The following is a 19,692-nucleotide window of genomic DNA, read 5'->3' as shown; positions in this document are numbered from 1 at the left end:
TACATGTGGGATCTATGCATAACTGTCCCTCAATAAGTAAGTTAGAAAAAACTGGTATTTTATCTTTGAACAGTATAGATAATTCTGCATAAAAAACATTAAGTTTGGTTTCTCAAAGTCATCATGCAAATTGTTGAAGATGTGATTCCTGGTTGCCAGTACGTATTTTAGTGATGGGCACAATTAATCTAAACGTTTTAAATTTAACATTCAGTGACCATTAATCTATTTGTAAGTCACTGTGTTAATGTTTGGAGGATGAATATGCAATTACTGTCTTCAAAGAGCTTCCCATTAATAAAGAAAATACACGTATACAATTTATTACAGTGAAATCTATATATGATTTCAATAACAGAGGTAAAAATACTATGAAAATAAATTGTATAAGACATAAATTCTGCCTTGAGACAAAGGAAAAACCTGTGATTGCTGTTGTTTTAAGCTACAAAGTTTGGGGATAGCTTATTACACAACAGCAAACAACCAAAACACTGGAAAATCTAATCCCCAATCTTTCAGCCCCTGCAATTCAGGGGAGAGAGTAGAAGAGGCAGGGATGATGTTGACTGACAATGGACAATTTAGTATAAAGGGAACAGTTGGACACCTCAAAAAAAGGAGTTAGAAAGGGAACATTCCTGAAAAACAGATCAAGTGCAAAGGCCTGGGTCATGAGTAAGACGAGTTCAAGAATAGCTAGGTTAGTGTGTTTATAGAAGAGTGAATGACGGACAGAAGAATAGATTGTCAGAAAGATACAATACTGGGGTAGCCAGATCATTTAAGGTCCTACAGATCAAAGGAAAAAATCTTGGCTTTTTCTCAGAGTGAGGAGAAAAGTCACTAGAGGAGAGGTTTGAGAAGAAGAGTAACATGGGTCTGATTTACATTTTAACTGGATAAGTCTAACTACTGGGATAAAAAAATATTGATAGAGGTGTGTGTTTTTAATCATGATAGAATGGATTTGCTATGGTAACAAATTAACCCTAAGCTATCAATTCCCTTAACATATTTAAAGTTTATTTCTTACTTATTCAAAGTTTGGTGGGAGTCAAGAAATTTTTTCAAGGCAGTTGACCTTGAAATGGTTACTCAGTGTTCCAGATGCTCACTATACAACATGGAGGAGATGTCAAGTAAACACTTGGAGAGTTCAGAGAAGAGGCCCAAGTCAGAGATTAAGAAGCAAGGCCATTCAAGGGAAAATGGTGTTTCAAAGAGGAAGTAGACAAGCATATCTAATGTTGCCAAGAAGTTAAAATGAGAACTGAAAAAGTCCATTGGATTTAGCAATTTGGAGGCAACTGTTGACTCTAGCAAGAACTCGTCTGTGGATTGATGGGATCAAAAGCCAGAAAAAAGTACATTTCAATACCTTTCCTCATTTTAGTTCATCAAGGCTTCCAAAAATCGACCCTAGCAGTTCTCCTAGCTTCATGTGAAGAAACAGCGAGTTTAGGGATAGAAAGGAGGGTGAAATAGAGATGTCCCAAGAGCCACATGACCAAGTGAGGGGTATTGGGAATACAGACAAAAGGAAGAAAGACTACTGCTGCCTGAGAAGTTCCTCCATGATCATGGTGGATGGGATAAAGATGAATATTGAACCAAGAAAACTACAACATTAGCAGCAGCCTCCATCAACAGAACCAGAGAGAATCATAATGAGAAAAAGAACCAATGACTGGTCAATGAAGTAAGATACTCCAACCACCATTAGCTTTCCTTCTTCCTAACACCCAACAAAGAAAAACAAAACCAAAAGGGAGCTAGATCCATGGTTCTCAAATTATGCACCAAGGTGTCCAGGTGTCTCAGCCAACTTACAAGGGTACTATGGAGTATTTTAAAAATTTGAGGGAAAGCCAGCAATACTTGCTGCTAGACATTATGTGAACTACCAGCTTGAGCTGTTTCACAATTTCAACATAGATCCTATTAAATTACTTTTGATGCCATCATATAAAGAAGAAGGGCGGGGATGCAAAATGAGACGAAATAGTTTCAGTGGCTGAGAGATTCCAAATGGAGTCGAGAGGTCACTCTGGTGGACATTCTTATGCACTATATAGATAACACCTCTTAGGCTTTAACGTATTGGAATAGCTAGAAGTAAATACCTGAAACTACCAAACTCCAACCCAGCAGTCTGGACTCCTGAAGACAATTATATAATAATGTAGATTACAAGGGGTGACAGTGTGATTGTGAAGACCTTGTGGATCACACCCCCTTTATCTAGTGTATGGATGAGTGGAGGAATGGGGATAAAAACTAAAGGACAAATGGCGTGGGATGGGGGGATGATTTGGGTGTTTTTTTTCACTTTTATTTTTTATTCTTGTTCTGGTTCTTTCTGATGTAAGGAAAATGTTCAGAGACAGACTGTGGTGATGAACACATAACTATGTTATCATACTGTGGACAGTGGATTATATATCATGGATGATTGTATGGTGTATGAATGTATTTCAATAAAACTGAATTTAATAAAAAAAAAAGAAATTAACAAAAAAAAAAAAAAAAAAAAGAAGGGCCTCATGAAAATCAGGGTGGAACAAGAAAAAGGTGGCAACTAAGTGTGCTGTGAAAAAAATAATTTGAGAGACTAAGAGCACAATGAGTGGAGAACATTTGGGAACCTCTGGGCTAGAACAAAAGGGAATGAGAAACATGTGCCCCCAAACAGACCATACCCACCTCCACTAGAGATGGAAGAGATACAATCCATTATAATTCCCTCTTATCCCTTAGGTCAATCCTAATATAAGGGCAGGATAAGAGGTGAGATATTAATGGAGTTGAAAGTGACATTTGGACTATTAGTAACTGAAAGTGACCAGAAAATTAGGAAATCTAGCCAAGATATTGTCAAGGGAAGGATAAGGCATATTTAATTGAGTACAACTAAAAGCAATTAAGTGGACAAAAAATAAAATTGTCATGTTTCTATCCCACTGAGTTGTGACAGATAAGGATCATTAAACCCATCATGATGGTCTATGTGGTAACCTTTGACCATAGGCAGCAACTGGTAAACATTAAAGTGAATCCATTCACTATATATATATATATATATATATATATATATATATATATATATATATATATACAGATCTTGATCTGTTTATATGTAACTCTCTATATATACATTTTTTAGATAGATATAAATATCTGTAGAATATCTACTATGTGCTAAGCATTTTACTCCCTATAGGGACAAAGAGAAGAACCTGCAAAGGACTGTGTTTAAAATAGTATGCCCACTCTGATATTTACAGAATGTCTAATATGTACTAAGTATTTAATGCCATAAGGGACAAAGAGAATCTGCAAAGGATACTGTTCAAAATAGCATACACATCCAATCACAGTTTATTATACTACCTTGACTTTTTTTCAAAAACATTTTGTACTCTCCGAAGTTTCTCATTTATTATTATTTTTTACATGTTTTAGTCTGTCTTTACCACTAGAATGTAAGACCAAGAGACCAGGGATTGTCTTGTTCCTCTCTTTTCCTCAATTTTTAAACACTGGTATGTCCTAGGAATCTATATTGGGCCCCCTTCTCTCTATCTGCACTCTCTCTCATCCCTTGGATTTAAATACTATATAAGTTGATACCATATATGGATCCAGTTCTGACCTTTCCCCAGAATTCCCTATTTACACATCCAATGGGCTACTTGAAACATGGGATTCTGAATAGGTACTTAAGACTTAATACATATACCCCTCTCATGCCACTATCCCTAACCTAGCTATGCTACCCCAACCTCATGCTCACGTTCAATAAATAACATCATCATTCACTTTGATGGTGGATAGTTTGAGAAACCCCAAATTTCTCCTGGATTGCTCTTTACCTATCCATTTGGAAGTCATATTAGTTCTACTTCCAAACCATATCTCAATTCCAGCCCCTTCTCTCTGTCTCTACTGTGTCAGGTTCATGCAGAGTCTCTTGCCCTGGCTATTGCAATAGCCTAACTGGTGTTCCTGCTTCTATTCTTATTTTTCACATTGCAACCAAAATAATATTTACAAACCTAAAATTTCATGTTTTATACATACACCCTTATTTAAAAATCTCCTTGGTTTCCAAATGCTTTTCAGATACTCAGGGCTCCTCTAACAAACGGTCTTCATGATCTGACTGCCTGACATTCTTGTTATTTTCCCCCATGTCTTTCTACTTTTTATTATTGGCTGTCCCTTCCCTGATTTTCCTAAGCAGATCTGTCTGTATTGTTTACGCTTCATTTCTTAACATCTAACCCAGCAGCAAATAAAAATTGCCTCAAGAGGCACCCCACCCCCCCACGGTGTAGTAGCTGCACCTAGAGTAATACCTCTCTCTAGAATTCTCAAGGACCTCCTGTCTGAGGTGAGAGAAACATTTCTTCTTGAGATCTTCCTTGGGATGATCTCTGCTTCAATCCCTTCAGAAACCAGGCAAAACGGTCTAGTGGATAAGTGTGGACCTGGAGTCAGATTACCAAGGTGAATGAACTTCAGCATTTCCATTTAGTAGCTGTGTGGCAAGTAACTATATTTCTTTGTCATCAGTGTCCCAACTGCTGACTTGGGATAAGAATGCCTACCTCTTAGCACTGTTACAAGAATTAAATATGGATATACATATATTACATATTTATTTTTATTAGGGAAGCTCTCTGGAGAGGCTGCTAAATCTGTTAAATGAACCCTGGCTAGGGCCTATCAGGTTGCTATAAACCTGCTGATTCAAGGAAATTAAACAAAAAACCAATTCTGTTTGTACCTTAAACAGTTTTTCTGCCCACAGAGGCCCTGCTGAGCTGAATAAAGAACTTGGTGTCTTTTAGGCTTTACCATCCCAGGACTGTAAGAACACACCACTTACTCTAAAACCACCCCTCTTCAACCTGCCAGCCGGTCAGATTCCCTAGCAAAATGCCAGCGTTAAGGACGTTGCGAACGAGTTTCCATCCCACTGAGCTCTCGGTCCAAACAGGATCCCTGGGGGCACATGCGCATAAGTGAGTCTTGTCTGGGCTTATACCCTCTTTCCCTCGCTCCGCTTAGATCGCTCGTTCTTTCTTTTATTAACTTTTTTAATCCGCGAGCCTCTCTTGGGCGAATTTTTTATACTTAATGTCATCGGCAGCTACTTGTCATTTAAATCACTTTGATATACAACTACTGTACCACCGTCTCTCGCTCCGTGGAACGACTCTCCAAAGAAGCGTCAGCCGTCCCTTGAGCAGTTCTCGCGAGAAAGCAGCTATTTATGCGGTACTTCCGTGTTACCAGAATCCTCAGCGTGAAGCGGAAAAATGCCTCTTACACAGCTTCTGTTGCTGCCGCTGTTTACACTCTGACTTATTCCTGCCGTGTCTCTATTGCTTTCTCCTAGGAAAATGGCGGCCCCCGAACAGCCGCTGCAGATGTCCAGAGGTTGCCAGAACTCCCCTTCGCTTTCTCCGCTGCGGGGAGACCGAACCCTTCTCGTGCGGCACCTGCCCTCAGAGCTGACCGCAGAGGAGAAAGAAGACTTGCTGAAATACTTCGGGGCGCAGTCGGTCCGCGTCCTGTCAGATAAGGGGCGGCTGGTAAGGGCGCGTTTCTCCCATGCTGTCCCCCAAGGCCCTTGGCTCATAGCTCGGGAAGCGGGAGCGCTGACAGAAGGACCAATACAGAAAAGTGTGGGGAACACACGCTTGAGTGGTAGTAGCTTCCCCATCTTTTCTCATTTTAATCAAAATATCCAAGTGCCAAGTGAAGTGTTAATTGGGTCAAGCCTAGATTAGTCGCAGAGCTGAGGAAAAGGACAGTGAGAAAGGCAAGACAGAAAAATGGAAAATAGCGTGGTTATGTTCCCTTTTGGGACCCACCTTGAGAATCTCACAACTCTTCCGAATTTGAGGGTATTACTTTGGACCCAGGGTACACTTAGAATTATGAAACAATGGATTAAAATAAAATAAATACTCGAGCATTTATAAGCCAGTCTTAAAACATCAGAATTGAGAAGTTTCTGTAGTAACTTGAGTAAATTAGATACAGAATTTCTACTGGATTGTGAAGTCTCCCCAGTGATTCTAATATGCAGCTGGCCTGAGAATCACTGAGTTAGAGGAAAGACCAGTTTTGATCAGTGAAAAGCGTCAGGTATACCAGCAAATACAGTTAAAAGTATTCTATGTAGTTCAGTTTAAGTACACTTAATTAATTCATCTTAGATCAGATTAGATAAAATTTAGATTGTGTGATGTGATTACTCAAGCATATGGTAAGCATTGACAAGCACTCTTTCTTAGCATAATGATTCTTTTACTTTTGACTTATCCTCCTTTTCTGGTGGTTTTAAAAAATTTAACATTCATATTTTAAATATTTCAAAGTAGATGGCTTCTATTGAGCCTTATTACAAGGACAAAACAAGTGAAGCATGCACCTTGAGGAATGATTTCTCAGTTAGTGAATATCTTTATTCTTTGTAATGGGCTGTGTAGAGGAAAGTTTAAGATCATTAGAGGTGTTATAAATGGGAGAAATTTTTTATTTTGGGGGATTTAAGGGTTGTCTTTTGTGCAAGGTAACAGTTTTTAAACTTCTGTTGAACTATTTGAAAATATATGTAAAATGTGCTGTGTGTGTACACACCATTATATGAAAAAGGCTGTGTGGTGTTTGTATTAGTTTCCAAGCTTCTAAAACAAATGCCATTCAGTGGGTTGGCTTAATGGGAATTTATTGGCTCAGGGTTTTGAGTCTAGGAGAAATCCAAAATAAAGGTGTCAGCAAGATGATGCTTTCTACATGAAGACTGGCATTCTGAGGCTGGTTGCCAGCAATGTTTGTCCTTTGGCTGTCTTGTCACATGGTAATGCTCATGGCCCGGATTTACTGACTTCAGTTTCTGGCTGTTCTCCAGGGCTTTTTCTTCCATATCCAATTTCCTTTGCTTATAAAGACTTCAGCCATATTGGATTAAGGTCCACCTTTATTCAGGTGGACACATCTGTCGTCAAACCTATTTGCAACTGGTTTTATACCCAAAGGGCCAAGAGTTGGAACCTGAACATGCCTTTTGTGGGACGGTTGATTCAGTCACCAACACTGTTCATCACAAATGAATCTGTGACCCAAAACAGGTTCAAAACCACTGTACTGGAGTTAGTAATCTGCTAAATGACCTCAATTTTCCATCTTTTCCCATGATTTTATTCTTGCATCAAATCATTCTCTACTGGTAAAATGTCAGACTTTTTATGATAAAGTAAAATTATATTGAGAGTAATTTGTGTCTTAATTATGTTTCAGAAACATACAGCTTTTGCTACTTTCCCTAATGAAAAAGCAGCTATAAAGGTATGACTTTTTCTTTACTGTTAAAGTTATCAACAGTTTTCCATTATCCAATACTTGCTTCGAAGTTATGTTAAACTGTAGTTTTTAACAGGAAAAGGATTTGTATTTTATGAATTTGCCTAATAGGCTACATTTGGTGTGTCAGGTTGGAAAAGTTGGCAAATCTACAATGCTTAAGTATTTTGACATAAGGATAGTGGATTAATTACAAAGCAAATTAAAATAGATTTATAATTTGCATATTATATTTATATTATAAATAACAAGTTCAATTTCTGTAACTGTTACAAGCCATGATATTTTAAATATTAAAAGCCATATATATATATATATAATGTATAAACATTTTGGGGAATGATTTACAAAGAAGGTGACCTTGGAGCTAGACCTTTAATGATTATTTGGATTTTAGAAAGTAAAGGAAAGGAAGGTGGACCCTTCAGGTTTGGGGAACACTTAAGTAGAGCCATCAAACGTGGAGCATTCTAAGTAGAACAGGAGCTAAGGGTTGGTATGGAAACAGGGCTTGAAAAATAGGTTGGGTCTAAATTTGGGCTGGAGGAGGGAGGGATTGAATTTTGTTTAGTAGGTTTTCTAATGAATTTGGTACTTTTGAGACAGTTAATAGTCATGTCTGGTGGTATTTATGTCATGAATTGAATGTGGCAATAGATTAGAGGTATGGCAGACTAAATGGAAAGCTGTTATACTGACCAAGGCAAGAGAAAGGATCTAAAAAAGGCAGTAAGAAAAGAATGGAAGAAGTAAATATGAGATACTTGGTGGAGATTCAGTTTGTAAGTTTCATGACTCTTAGAGGTGTAGGGGTTGAGAGAGAAGGAAGTGTTCAAGACTTTTGTATTGATCTATTGGGTTGTTTCCTTACACTGACATGAGGTGTAGGTGGATGATTAGGAGGATGATTACAAAGTTAGATAATGAATTCAAATGTCATCTTTTAACTTTGAGTAGTATGGGCTATTTTTGTAGAAACAGTTTTTTTTTGTGGTCGTTTGTTAACAATATGGGCATAGAGCTAAGGCAGGGTCAAGAATGGAAAGTTTCTTCAAGTAAGGGAGTGGCTGAGATTGCCCAAAGGAAGAAGAGCCAGGCAAGAACTGGGAAGGAGCAGTTAAAAAGAAAGTAGGAGAACTAGAAGAGAAAACTCATGGATACAAAGAAAGATCATTTTAAGAATGAGATCCTATGATGACACAAAGTGAGGAATGAACATAGTCTATTAATTAAGAACCTTTTATTGTGAAACAATAGAAATGATGCAAATGTGCTTCAATAAGGGGAAGGGATATCTTAAATAAAAAGTGGTGTACCCATACACTGGACTACAGCTATTTGAGAATGAGATAAATGGGTGTATATTTATAAAGATAGCCCAGATAGAGTATGTGAATGAAGTTACAAAACCTTGTGTATGTTGTTTCCTTGGATTTTTGGAAAACTAATAGTATACATGTTATTTTATATACAGAAAAAGGTTTGGCAGGATTATACACCAGAAAGTGTCTATCTCTGAGGGTGAGATTACAGATTTTTACATTATATGCATTCTTGTAACATATGGGGAAGTTCTTTCCAATATATATATATATTTAATATAGTACAAAATGTGACAAATTAAATATGGTAATGAAAACCACAATTGCCGTAGGGTTAAGATTAACTTGGAGGAGCGGAAGTGTCTGGAAATGTTTTCAGTGAAGGGAAGAGATGAGAGGTTAGTGGCAGTGACGTAGTTTTCAAGCTAGTGTGCATTTGAGCATATTGGTAACTGATAGATTAACAAAGGGAGAGAAATGTTCAAGAATAGAGGAAGTTCCAGAAATAGGTAGGTGGATTAAGTAACACTAAAAGGAGAAGCCATAAGTCCTTGAAAATAAGAGAATGCGTGACATCTGTTTTGCAAGGAAGAAAGTTGAAGCAATTCAGTTTAGATGCCTCTAAAGTTCACCGATAATGAAGAGGTCTAGTGTTGATTTAGGGGCTTGAAATTATTGAAATGTGTTAAAACAAGCATTATACAAACATGGTTTGAATAGTAAAGTAAGGAGTCACATATGGATGCGTAAAGATTATAAAATAAAATCATAATCCTAGCTAAGACTACATTTCCATTTGTTCAAAAAATATTAAGTGGCTGCTCTGTTAGATCCTCTTTAGGTCTGGGGATATAATATCAACAAGCAAAGCAAAAATCCCTACCTTCATTGGAACTCACATTCTCAAAAGGTGAGATAGGCCATAATGAATAAGCTTAATATTTTAGAAGATGCGAAGTGCTGTGGAATAAAGAAAAAGAGCGATAGGATCAGCCATGTGGAGAGAGTTCGGGGGATAGTTAGGGTGATTTTTCAGCACTGATTTAATAGAGGTGAAGGGAGTTAGCTAAGGGAATATATGAGAAAAGTGCATTCTAGTCAGAGGAACAGCTAGAACAGAGGGACTATGGGTGGGAACAAGCCAATCATGTTCAAGGAAGCCGCTGTGGCTGGAACAGACAAAATGTCACTGGGGTGGGGTGGGGGTAGGATAGGAGTTGGATGTGAGGTTAGAGAAGTAATAGTGATCATACATGTCAGTTAGTTATTGTTAAGGATCTTAGGTTTTACTCTAAATAAAATTGGGAGCCATTGCAGTATTTTATTAGAGGAGTAACAATCTGTTTTATGTTTAAAAGGATAGCTTTGACTGTTGTGTTGAGAATAGACTGAAGGAAGGTAAGAGTAGAAACCCAGAGATTTGTTCAAAGATTATTGTGGTAACTCAGGCCACAGATGATGTTTGCTTGGACCATGGTAGTAGCAGGGGAGGAGCTAAGAAGTTTAGATTCTGGATATGTTTTGAATGTGAAAACAAACAGGATTTCTTGCTAGCTTGGATATGGAATATGAGAAAGAGAGTCAAGGATGATTCCAAAGTTTTTGAATTAACTGAAAGAATGGAGTTGCCATCAACTGAAATGGGGAATGCCTCAGGTGGAGTACACTTGGGAGGAAAGAGAAGTGTTTCAGTATCTGAAATGTTCAATTTGAGATGTTTATTAGCAATCCAAGGAGAACTACCCAGTAGTTTGGATAGATGTTTCTGGACTTTAGGACAGAGGTCTGGGCTGAATTATAAATTGATGAATCTTTAGTATAGATGTGGTATTTAAACTTATGAGGCTGGATTAGATTGCCAAGAGAATGTGTTTAAATAGAAAGGAGGACAGAGAACAGAACTGTGGAGCATTCCAACATTAAAAGTTTGAGAAGGTACCAGCGAAAAAGATTGAGTAGTAGAAATCAATGAAGTTGGAAGAAAACTAAAAAAGTATTAAGTCTTAAAGTTAAGTGAAGAAAATACATCAAGTAAGGAGTGTTCATCTACGTTAAGTGCCATGAGATTAAGACTGAGAACTGACCATTGGCTTGGCATTGGAGAATTCATTGTTGACCTGACAAGTAATGTCAGTGGACCAATGGGGGCATAAGCCTGTTTGGAATGGGTTCGAGACTGAATGGAAGGAGAGAAATTATACATAGAGAGTTTAGATACCTCTTAAGGAGTTTTACTGCAAGAGGAATAAAAAAAGAAATCATTGATAAATGAGATTGATAGGAGAAAAAATTATTAAAAATGGAGAAATAGCATATTCATAAGCTATTGGATGATCAGTGGAGGGCAAAAAACAACCAGTATAAGTAAGAACTCTACAGTTCCAGAGAGTAGTTGATGAGAAATTTTTGAGTAGATGAGAGAGGATGGGATTTAGTATACAAGTCAAGCAATTGGATTTAGATAGAAGCATGGATAGTTAATATATGGTAACAGATGGAAGGTAGAATATGTGGATGGCTACTGGTAGGTGGGAGTTGTGGATGGAATCTGAAATTCTCATCTAGTTGCTTTATTTTTCTCAAAGCAGGAAACAAAGTCCTGGCTAAGAGAATAGGAGATAAATATTGTGAGGCTGAGGAAAGAATAGAAAGTACAAAATATTCTCTAGATTAGTAGAGAAAATGAACTAAGAATGTAATATAATTGTGTGACATCACTAAGGGCCACCTTCAGATTTGTGTTTGTGGTCATGATTTAAAGTGAGACCAGACAGCTTCCTTATGTGTGTTTTTCTAACCACTTTTCAGCTCCCTGGATACAGGTGGAATTGACAGAGTTGGATTTAAAACCAGGTTTTGGTTTCCCTAAGTGCTAGGAGGCAGTTGTTTAATAAATAATGAAGGTTTAACAGCTCAGAATGAGTGGAAATGAGTTAGAAATAGCCAAGGGAATGCTAAGAGTAGTGAACAAAGAAAATGTATAAATAATTATTTTTAATATCTCTAAGTCATTTTTGATACAATTATTTTATTTATTTATTTATGTTTACTCCTTTGTTCTTAAAACTGAAGGCATTGACAAGACTCCATCAGCTGAAACTTTTAGGTCACACTTTAGTTGTTGAATTTGCAAAAGAGCAAGATCGTGTTCACTCCCCAAGTACCTCTTCAGGCAATGAAAAAAAGAAAAGGTATGTAGAAATTTAGATTTTCTAATATTTTAAAGTTTTTAATCAGTGGTATTGTTAGTGGATTGTTTTAAGACTAGCAAGTAAGTAATTTGAATCACAGTAAATGATACATCTCTTTATTGAATCTAGTACATTATATATATATATATATATATATATATATATATTTATATATTTGCTTCTAACTGTGCATTAATTTTAGTTAGGAACCTGATTGTTGACTTCATATTTCAAATTAATCAATGTGAAGTAGGAAGAGAATAGGGTGACAAGCATTTGACTTTAAATGGAGGAAAGCTAACCAGTATAAATTCCTTCTATTAGAGATAGCAGAGTGTCATTAATAGGCATGGCCTTTGAAATGAAAGACTGGCTTTTGGTTTCCAGCTGTGACTCTTTGTGGTTATATAACCTTCACAAATTTCCTCTATTTCGGTGGTTCTCAAAGTGTGGGCCCCTGACCAGTGGCATCACCTGTGATCTTGTTTGAAGTGCAAATTATGGGGCCTTAGCAAATTATGTGAATTACCCAGTCCTATTGAATCAGAAACTTGGGACCTGGGGTGGTAAGAGGGTATGGCTTTGGAGGCAGTCTTGAATTTTAACAAACGCTCCAGTTGATTCTGATGCACTCTGAAGTTGCTCAGAGAGGATAATCCTACCATCTCCATAGGGTTGTTGTGAAGAGTAAATGAAAATATGGAGTGCCTTGTATAGTGTCTGGAATACAGAAGCTGTTCAGTGAAAGTTAATTATTACTTCCCTTTCTTTACATTGATTTAGCTTGAAAAATGCTTTGAAGTTTTACTTACTATGGAACTATTTTTATAATGCCATGTTCGAAAAGATAATTTGTCTTTCCGTATGCAGTTTTTCACTTTATTTCGAAAGATAAGATTGACTTCGATTCTTTATTTTCTAGGTCTGATGATCCTGTGGAAGATGATAAAGAAAAGAAAGATCTTGGTTGTTTAACAATAGAAAATGGAATCGCACCAAACCATGGGTTAACAATTTTTTTTTATTTATTATTTTTGTTGTTCTGTGTGTGTGTATATAATGCAAATGAGATAATTGTAAAAATAAGAATATTTTAATATTTATATTTTTAATGTGTTGAGTAAACATTGTGAGCTATAAATGCTTAAATTGTTGCTGATTTCTGTTCAAAGAAAGCATTTCTAAAATTTACAGAGCTGTAACATAAGATCTGATAAGAAATATCTGGTTTTTCTTTAATGCATTCAGAAAACTTTCTTTTTGATGTACTTGTTCATAATGTATCATTTGAGTTATCTTGTATTATATCAGGTTACTTGAAATAAATGAGGGATATGAAACAATCATTAAAGCTTATTAATGATTAATAAACAAAATGCTTATTAAACAATAATAAGCATTTTAAATGTTGTCTTTTAGGCTGACTTTTCCTCTCAATTCATGCCTCAAGTATATGTATCCGCCACCTTCAAGCACAATTCTAGCAAACATAGTAAATGCCTTGGCAAGTGTGCCTAAGTTCTATGTACAGGTGAGTAGAATATAATTTAGTCTTAAAGCAAATGCTTGTATAGATTGATACATTATTTTCTGTGCTAATTGTCTACTTATACATTATATTAATCAGGTTAATTCCATAAAGGCAAAAATGATTTTACAGTATTTTAAAGGTAATGAAATATTCCTTCTTTCAAGTAAAGGAAATTATTTTCTTTGTTCAATTCTGTGTTTCATAATTTTATAAACATCAGAGAAGAAGATATAAGAATACTTCATTAGTTTTTACATTGCAGTAGTCTTTTCTGAGTAGTGAGAATAATCATGTTTGTAGAATTGAGAAACATTTAGGAAAACTAATCTTTTGAGTTATACCAGTAGCTTATTTTAGTATCGTCCTGGAATTAGAAAGGGAAGAGGTGGGCCTTCCTTTGCACTAAAAATTAATCAGTAGTAATACTGTAAAGTTTTAAGTAACTAAAGTATAAGATACGAGTTAAATCATCATTTTATACTGTATGGTTTTAAATATTTTATCACTTTAAGGTGCTTCATCTTATGAATAAAATGAATTTGCCCACACCTTTTGGACCGATTACTGCACGACCTCCCATGGTAAGAAGGCTCCTATTTCCAAGATCCTAACTTTCTTCTTGAGTGGGATTATTGAGGCTAAATTATACATGTGTTGTCCCAGTGACCTCTGATGCTCACTGAAAATAAGGAACAAATAAAAAGTTAATGTGAAATAATAGTAAGATATGAAAGGTGGGAAGAGACAAAATATGAAAGAGATGCATTTGGTAATAACGGCCATCATTTCTGCCAGTGTTGTTGTTCAGCCCTTTGGCATAGAATATTGTGCCATCTTGTAATATAATTACATTTAACTAACTTTATCTAAAATCATTGTTCTGGTTTTATCACAAATAGAGCTTAATTTGTAGAAAACAGGAAAGGTTGCTAATATTTTTATTAGAATTTAGTATGCAAATCTATCAGTAATTTAGATAGTTTGTCTATGTCTGCTCATGAATAATTTTAGTTATTTTGTTGTATTCTTAGTACTTTTATAAATAATCACAATGAGAAATTATTTCAAGTGCTAACATATAAATAAAAAAATTTGCTTTAAGGGGTTGCCTGTTTTTCTATTGTAGATACTATTAGCTTCATAAATCTTTGTAACCCCAATGCCTGACATGTTGAGGGGTGTTATTTAAGGTTATGCTTGCTGTTGTTAACAAGTGAATCTCAAATTCTTAGTAGCTTAACATAATAACATTATTTCTTGCTCATGCCAAGTCTATTCAAAAGTAGGGCAGGGGGATGTTCTGGTCTGCTGAGTCTTTGAAAAGATTTGGGTTGTCTTCAGCATATGCCTTCCCAGGTTGATGAAGGCATCAAATGCAGCCTGGAGACCTGGAAGGAAGAGGGGATTATGCATTTGGGAGTTTTTTAGGCTCAAATTCCATTGGCTATAACTCAGTTACATGGCTAAATCTAACTGCAAAGGAAGGTTTGGAAATTCAGTCCAGCTGGGTGCCAAGGAAAAAGAACCAAGTTTTGTGATTAGCTAGCAGTCTGTCACAGCAGAGGTACCCTGAATATGTGTTGAATGTATGAAAGAATGTCATGGGGTAGCGAGAGATGAGAATTAAGTATCTGAATGGAAATGTTTTTATCTTTTTTATAAATACCATGATATTTTTGTTTTATTCTTTTAATTAGTATGAAGACTATATCCCAGTGCATGCACCTCTTCCACCTGTATCTCCTCAGCCACCTGAAGAACCCCCTTTGCCAGATGAGGATGAGGAGTTCTCTAGTAAAGAATCAGAATATGAAAGCAGTGATGATGAGGACCGACAGAGGTTTGTATTATCAAATATTATTTATTTAGATTACAAGAAACCTACAGATTGAGGGAAAGGGACTCTCTTGTTTTCTTAAACTTTGCATATTATTTGTCATAATTTGGAGTCAATAGAATCTGTCCATATCCAGCCCCCAACCCCTCAAGTATATGTAGTAGCTATACATTAAGATCTGTAATTAGGTATCAAGAATTAAGGGAAATTTTTTCAAGTATGCATTATTTTTTAGATGATTATGGTGTTATATATATTTTCATATTCATTCTTCTCTATTCCATCAAAATGATTTCTAGAGCAGTTCTATAGGATTTTATACAAAACTATAGTAACTGCTGCAGATGTATTATTGGTTTTTTATTGATCTTGATTGTCTGCATATATTTTACTTACAGATTCTGGTAAAGAACAATAAATTGTTAATAATGTCTAGGTATATAATTCATGGCATAACCCAGAACGGAGCTGGCAAACACTTTCTGTATAGGGTGAAATAGTAATTTTTTTTTTTTTTTTTTTTTAGTTTTGTGGGTCTTTGTTGCAGCAACTCAGTTCTGCTGTAGTGTTAAAACAGCTATAGACAATATCTAAAAGAATGGATGTGGTGGTGTTCTGATAAAGCTTTCTGTACAAAAACAGCGGGCTGTATTTGGCCCTTGGGCTTTAATTTACCAACCCCTAGCATGGAAGATTTGGGGCACATGGTGGGAATACTTGGTGACTATGCATAAAAGAATTCATGTACAAAAGGAATGGTTGACATGAGTCAGAGCCCAAGCAGAAACTCTGGGTAGCATATACACATATTCAGCAACAATTTGAACCATTATTGAGTCAGTGTTTGCTTAAGTAGTGGCTCAGTAGATATTCTCTTTCCAGGAAAAGAGTTGAAATCAAAGTGTAGGTGGGGCTGAAACTTCAAAGTTTCATAGACACATCTGTTTTGAATAGAGACATTTAGCAAGGCTGGCAGTTCCTGATACAAGGTAACTCTTGTTGCTAAGTCACAAACATTGTAAAGTATTGCATAGGGTTAATTATTTAGCCTCTGTTAACTTTACTTACTATGTAAAAATGTGGATAGTAATTAGAAATGCTGTATGTACACTGGCCAAAGCCTTTATTATTATTAATATTATTATTTGGTATTTAGGTTTCTATTTAGGGATTTAGTGTGGAATTCTGTAAGTAATTTATCTTAAATCATGAGAACAAAGCATTTACATGAACCAAACTCTGGTTTCATGTTTCTCACAAACTTTACATGCTTCTCTATTTTCTTCTGGGAATGTAAAATAAAGAAATGGTACATATTCATTTATTCAGCCAATATTTATTAATTATCTAATGTATGCCAGGAACTGTTACAGAAGCAAGGTATACTTTGGGTTAACAATTATGAAAATAGGCATGCTTTGTATAACTAGTTTTGTTTATAAAATTTTGGTAAATCATGGTTAAGAGGCTTTAAAATATTTATAGCATAAGTTTTCATTTTTCCCCACTTAGGGGAAAAAAGGTTTAAAACTTACTTTGCCCAACCTCTTTCCTCCCTTCCCACCCCCACCCCCAACCCCACGCCTGGATTTAGTTGTATATTTGTGTGTGTGTTTGTTTTGCTTTTGGATTTTACAAGTGTAACCCTGAGAAGATAGAGGTGTGACTAGTAGTTTTCACTTCTTATTCTGTGGAAGCACTGTGCCTGATGCTGTGGAAGATACAAAAATGCCTAGACAAAAACTACTCTAAATATTAAATACTTTTATAATTTTGATAGAGATAAGCTATGTGCATGATATCAGCTGTCACTTCTTAAGTGTTATTTATAGACTACTTCAGTATAGTATTAGAAAACTATTTTCATGTAGTTTAATATATCTTGTTTATATAATGATTAATTTATAACAGTTATGCCCAAAATACTTTTAAAGAAAGAAAAATACTTCAGGCCAGTCTCTAATTAAAACATAAATCAGAAGAATTTTACTGTTTGTAAGGTCTTCTGAATATCAGTCAAGAAAAGAGTAATAAAGTTACGTATATTCTATTAGTATATTTATCGTAGTCAGACATTTGGCAGGAAATCCAGGCATTTTATTTGGGCAACCAATAATGTTTATAATGAAACTTATCTTTATAAATTGCTAAATTTCAATGAAGTAAATTCCTAATTCCTTCAAGGTAAGATAAAATTTCAGCAAGATTTAGAATTTGAGTTTGTGCCAAATTGATTACATCATAATTTATAGCTTAGAAATTATATTTATGCTACACAAATCAATTTATAAATTATTATATAAGCCCAAATAATGGAAACAGTGGTAAATAACTATACTTCAGATAAGGAAATCTTTTTCTACCTTCCCTCCTCCTAATGTAGAATGACCAAACTGATGGAACTAGCAAATCTTCAGCCCAAAAGACCAAAAACAATAAAGCAGCACCATGTGAGAAAAAAACGAAAAATAAAGGATATGTTCAATACACCTTCTTCTGCTTTAAACAGGTAATTTTGTTTTGGATTATGAAATAAGGGTTGTTTGTATGTACTTTGTCTACATGGTTAACTCATCATTTCTCAATCTGACATTAGTTTCATATCAGTCTGTTTGGTTTACTGGTGGCATCCATTTGACAAATTCACAAGTGTTTATAGTTCTCTCATAGTTAATGAGCATTTGATACTATTGACTACCCCAGGTCTCAAAATTGTCCAACCTTAATTTTTCATTACCGTTCTTTTTTTTTTTTTAATCTCCCACCTTGTTACCTGCCTTTCTTTATTCCTTTTTTCAATTTTTTTAAAGCAGTTTAATTAAAACACCATATAGTCCATCCAACATGTACAATCAATAACTCAGTATAATCAGAGTTGAGCTTTTACCACCACAATTAAAATAATTTTAGAATATTTTTGTAGCTCCAAAAAAAAAAATCCATACCCCTTAAATCCCCCTATTATTGAAACTTAGCATTGGTCTGGTACCTTAGTTTCAATTGATGGAAGAATATTATAATATTACTGTTAACTATAATCCATAGTTTGCATTAGGTATATTTTTTCCCATATACCACCCTATTATAACTTCTTGTCGTAGTGACATATATTTAATTTAGTTTGTGGAAAAACATTCTTATATTTATACTATTAACCACCTTCATCATCCACAGTGTTATACAGTCCCATGTCTCATCCTCTAGCTTTCCTTCTGGTGACATACATGACTCTAAATTTCCCCTTTCAACCACAATCACACATACGATTCAGCATTGTTAATTATACTCCCAATAATGTGCTATCATCACCTCTATCCATGTCCAAACATTTACAATCAACCTTATTAAAAATTCTGCACAAATTATCAAACTCCCCATTCTCTACCGTATCTATCTTCTGATAACCTATATTCTAGGTATTAACTCTATGAGTTTACTCACTATATTGAGTCTGTATCAGTGAGATCATTCAATATTTGTCCTTTTGTGTCTGGCTTATTTCACTTAAAATAGTGTCTTCAGGGTTCATCCACATAGTCACATGCAACATGAATTCAGTTCTTCTTACAGCTTCATAATACTCCATCATATGTATATACATTATTTCATTTATCCATTCATCAGTTAATGGACACTTGGATTGTTTCCATCTTTCGGCAATTGTGAATAATGCCACCATGAATTGGTGTGCAAATGGCTCTTCGTGTCCCTGCTTTCAGTTCTTCTGAGTACCTACCTAGTAGCAGGATTGCCAGATCATATGGCAGTTCTATACTTAGCTTCCTGAGGAACTGCGAAACTATCTTCCTCGGCAGCTGTACCATTTTACATTTCCACCAGCAGTGAATAAGTGTTCCTATTACTCCACTTCCTCTCCAACACTTGTAGTTTCCTGAATGTTCAATAATGGTCATTCTAGTAGGTGTGAAATGATATCTCATTGTGGTTTTGGCTTGGATTTCCCTAATAGCTAGTGATGTTGAACAACTTTTCATGTGCTTTTTAGCCATTTGTATTTCCTCTTTGGAAAAATGTCTTTTGTCCATTTTTTAATTGGGTTGTTTGTCTTTTTATTTAATTATATAAATGAAATTACATTTATATTTAATTATATAAATATAATTATTATATTTAATATCCAGAATATATATAAGAAGTCCTATATATATCTTTATATTTATTGGATTTCTTTATGTTTTCTGGATATTAAGCCCTTATCTGATAATATGGTTTCCAAATATTTTCTCTGATTGGGTAGCTGCCTTTTCACTCTTTTGACAATGTCCTTTGAAGGACAAAAGTCTTCAGTTTTGAGGAGGTCCTGTTTATCTATTTTTTCTTTCATTGCTTGTACTTTGGGTGTAGTCTAAGAAACTACCGCCTACCACAAGATCTTGAAGATTCTTCCCTACATTTTCTTCTAGGAGTTTT

General features: G+C 35.3%; 1 protein-coding gene across 5 annotated transcripts in view; it reads left to right on the top strand.

Moving 5' to 3' along the window:
• The first annotated feature begins 5,105 nt into the window (after positions 1-5,105).
• RNPC3 (RNA binding region (RNP1, RRM) containing 3) overlaps positions 5,106-19,692 on the top strand; it is a 31,929-nt gene continuing 17,342 nt past the window's right edge. For 4 of the 5 annotated variants that reach the window (XR_005215289.1, XM_037826508.1, XM_037826509.1 and 1 more), the window contains exons 1-8: positions 5,408-5,603; positions 7,318-7,365; positions 11,775-11,893; positions 12,816-12,899; positions 13,313-13,424; positions 13,937-14,005; positions 15,122-15,264; positions 17,645-17,770. Coding sequence is in view for 4 of the 5 variants with exons in the window: in XM_037826508.1 (XP_037682436.1) it covers positions 5,412-5,603; positions 7,318-7,365; positions 11,775-11,893; positions 12,816-12,899; positions 13,313-13,424; positions 13,937-14,005; positions 15,122-15,264; positions 17,645-17,770 (893 nt within the window). In the remaining variant the exon portion in view is untranslated. Of the gene's footprint in view, positions 5,287-5,407; positions 5,604-7,317; positions 7,366-11,774; positions 11,894-12,815; positions 12,900-13,312; positions 13,425-13,936; positions 14,006-15,121; positions 15,265-17,644; positions 17,771-19,692 lie in introns of those variants that run through there. The other variant, XM_037826511.1, reaches the window with a different exon arrangement.

This window comes from Choloepus didactylus, chromosome 2 (genome assembly GCF_015220235.1).
Source record: "Choloepus didactylus isolate mChoDid1 chromosome 2, mChoDid1.pri, whole genome shotgun sequence".
Taxonomy (NCBI): domain Eukaryota; kingdom Metazoa; phylum Chordata; class Mammalia; order Pilosa; family Megalonychidae; genus Choloepus; species Choloepus didactylus.
The sequence above is the reverse complement of the archived record's forward strand: the minus strand, read 5'-3'. Positions and strand labels throughout refer to the sequence as shown.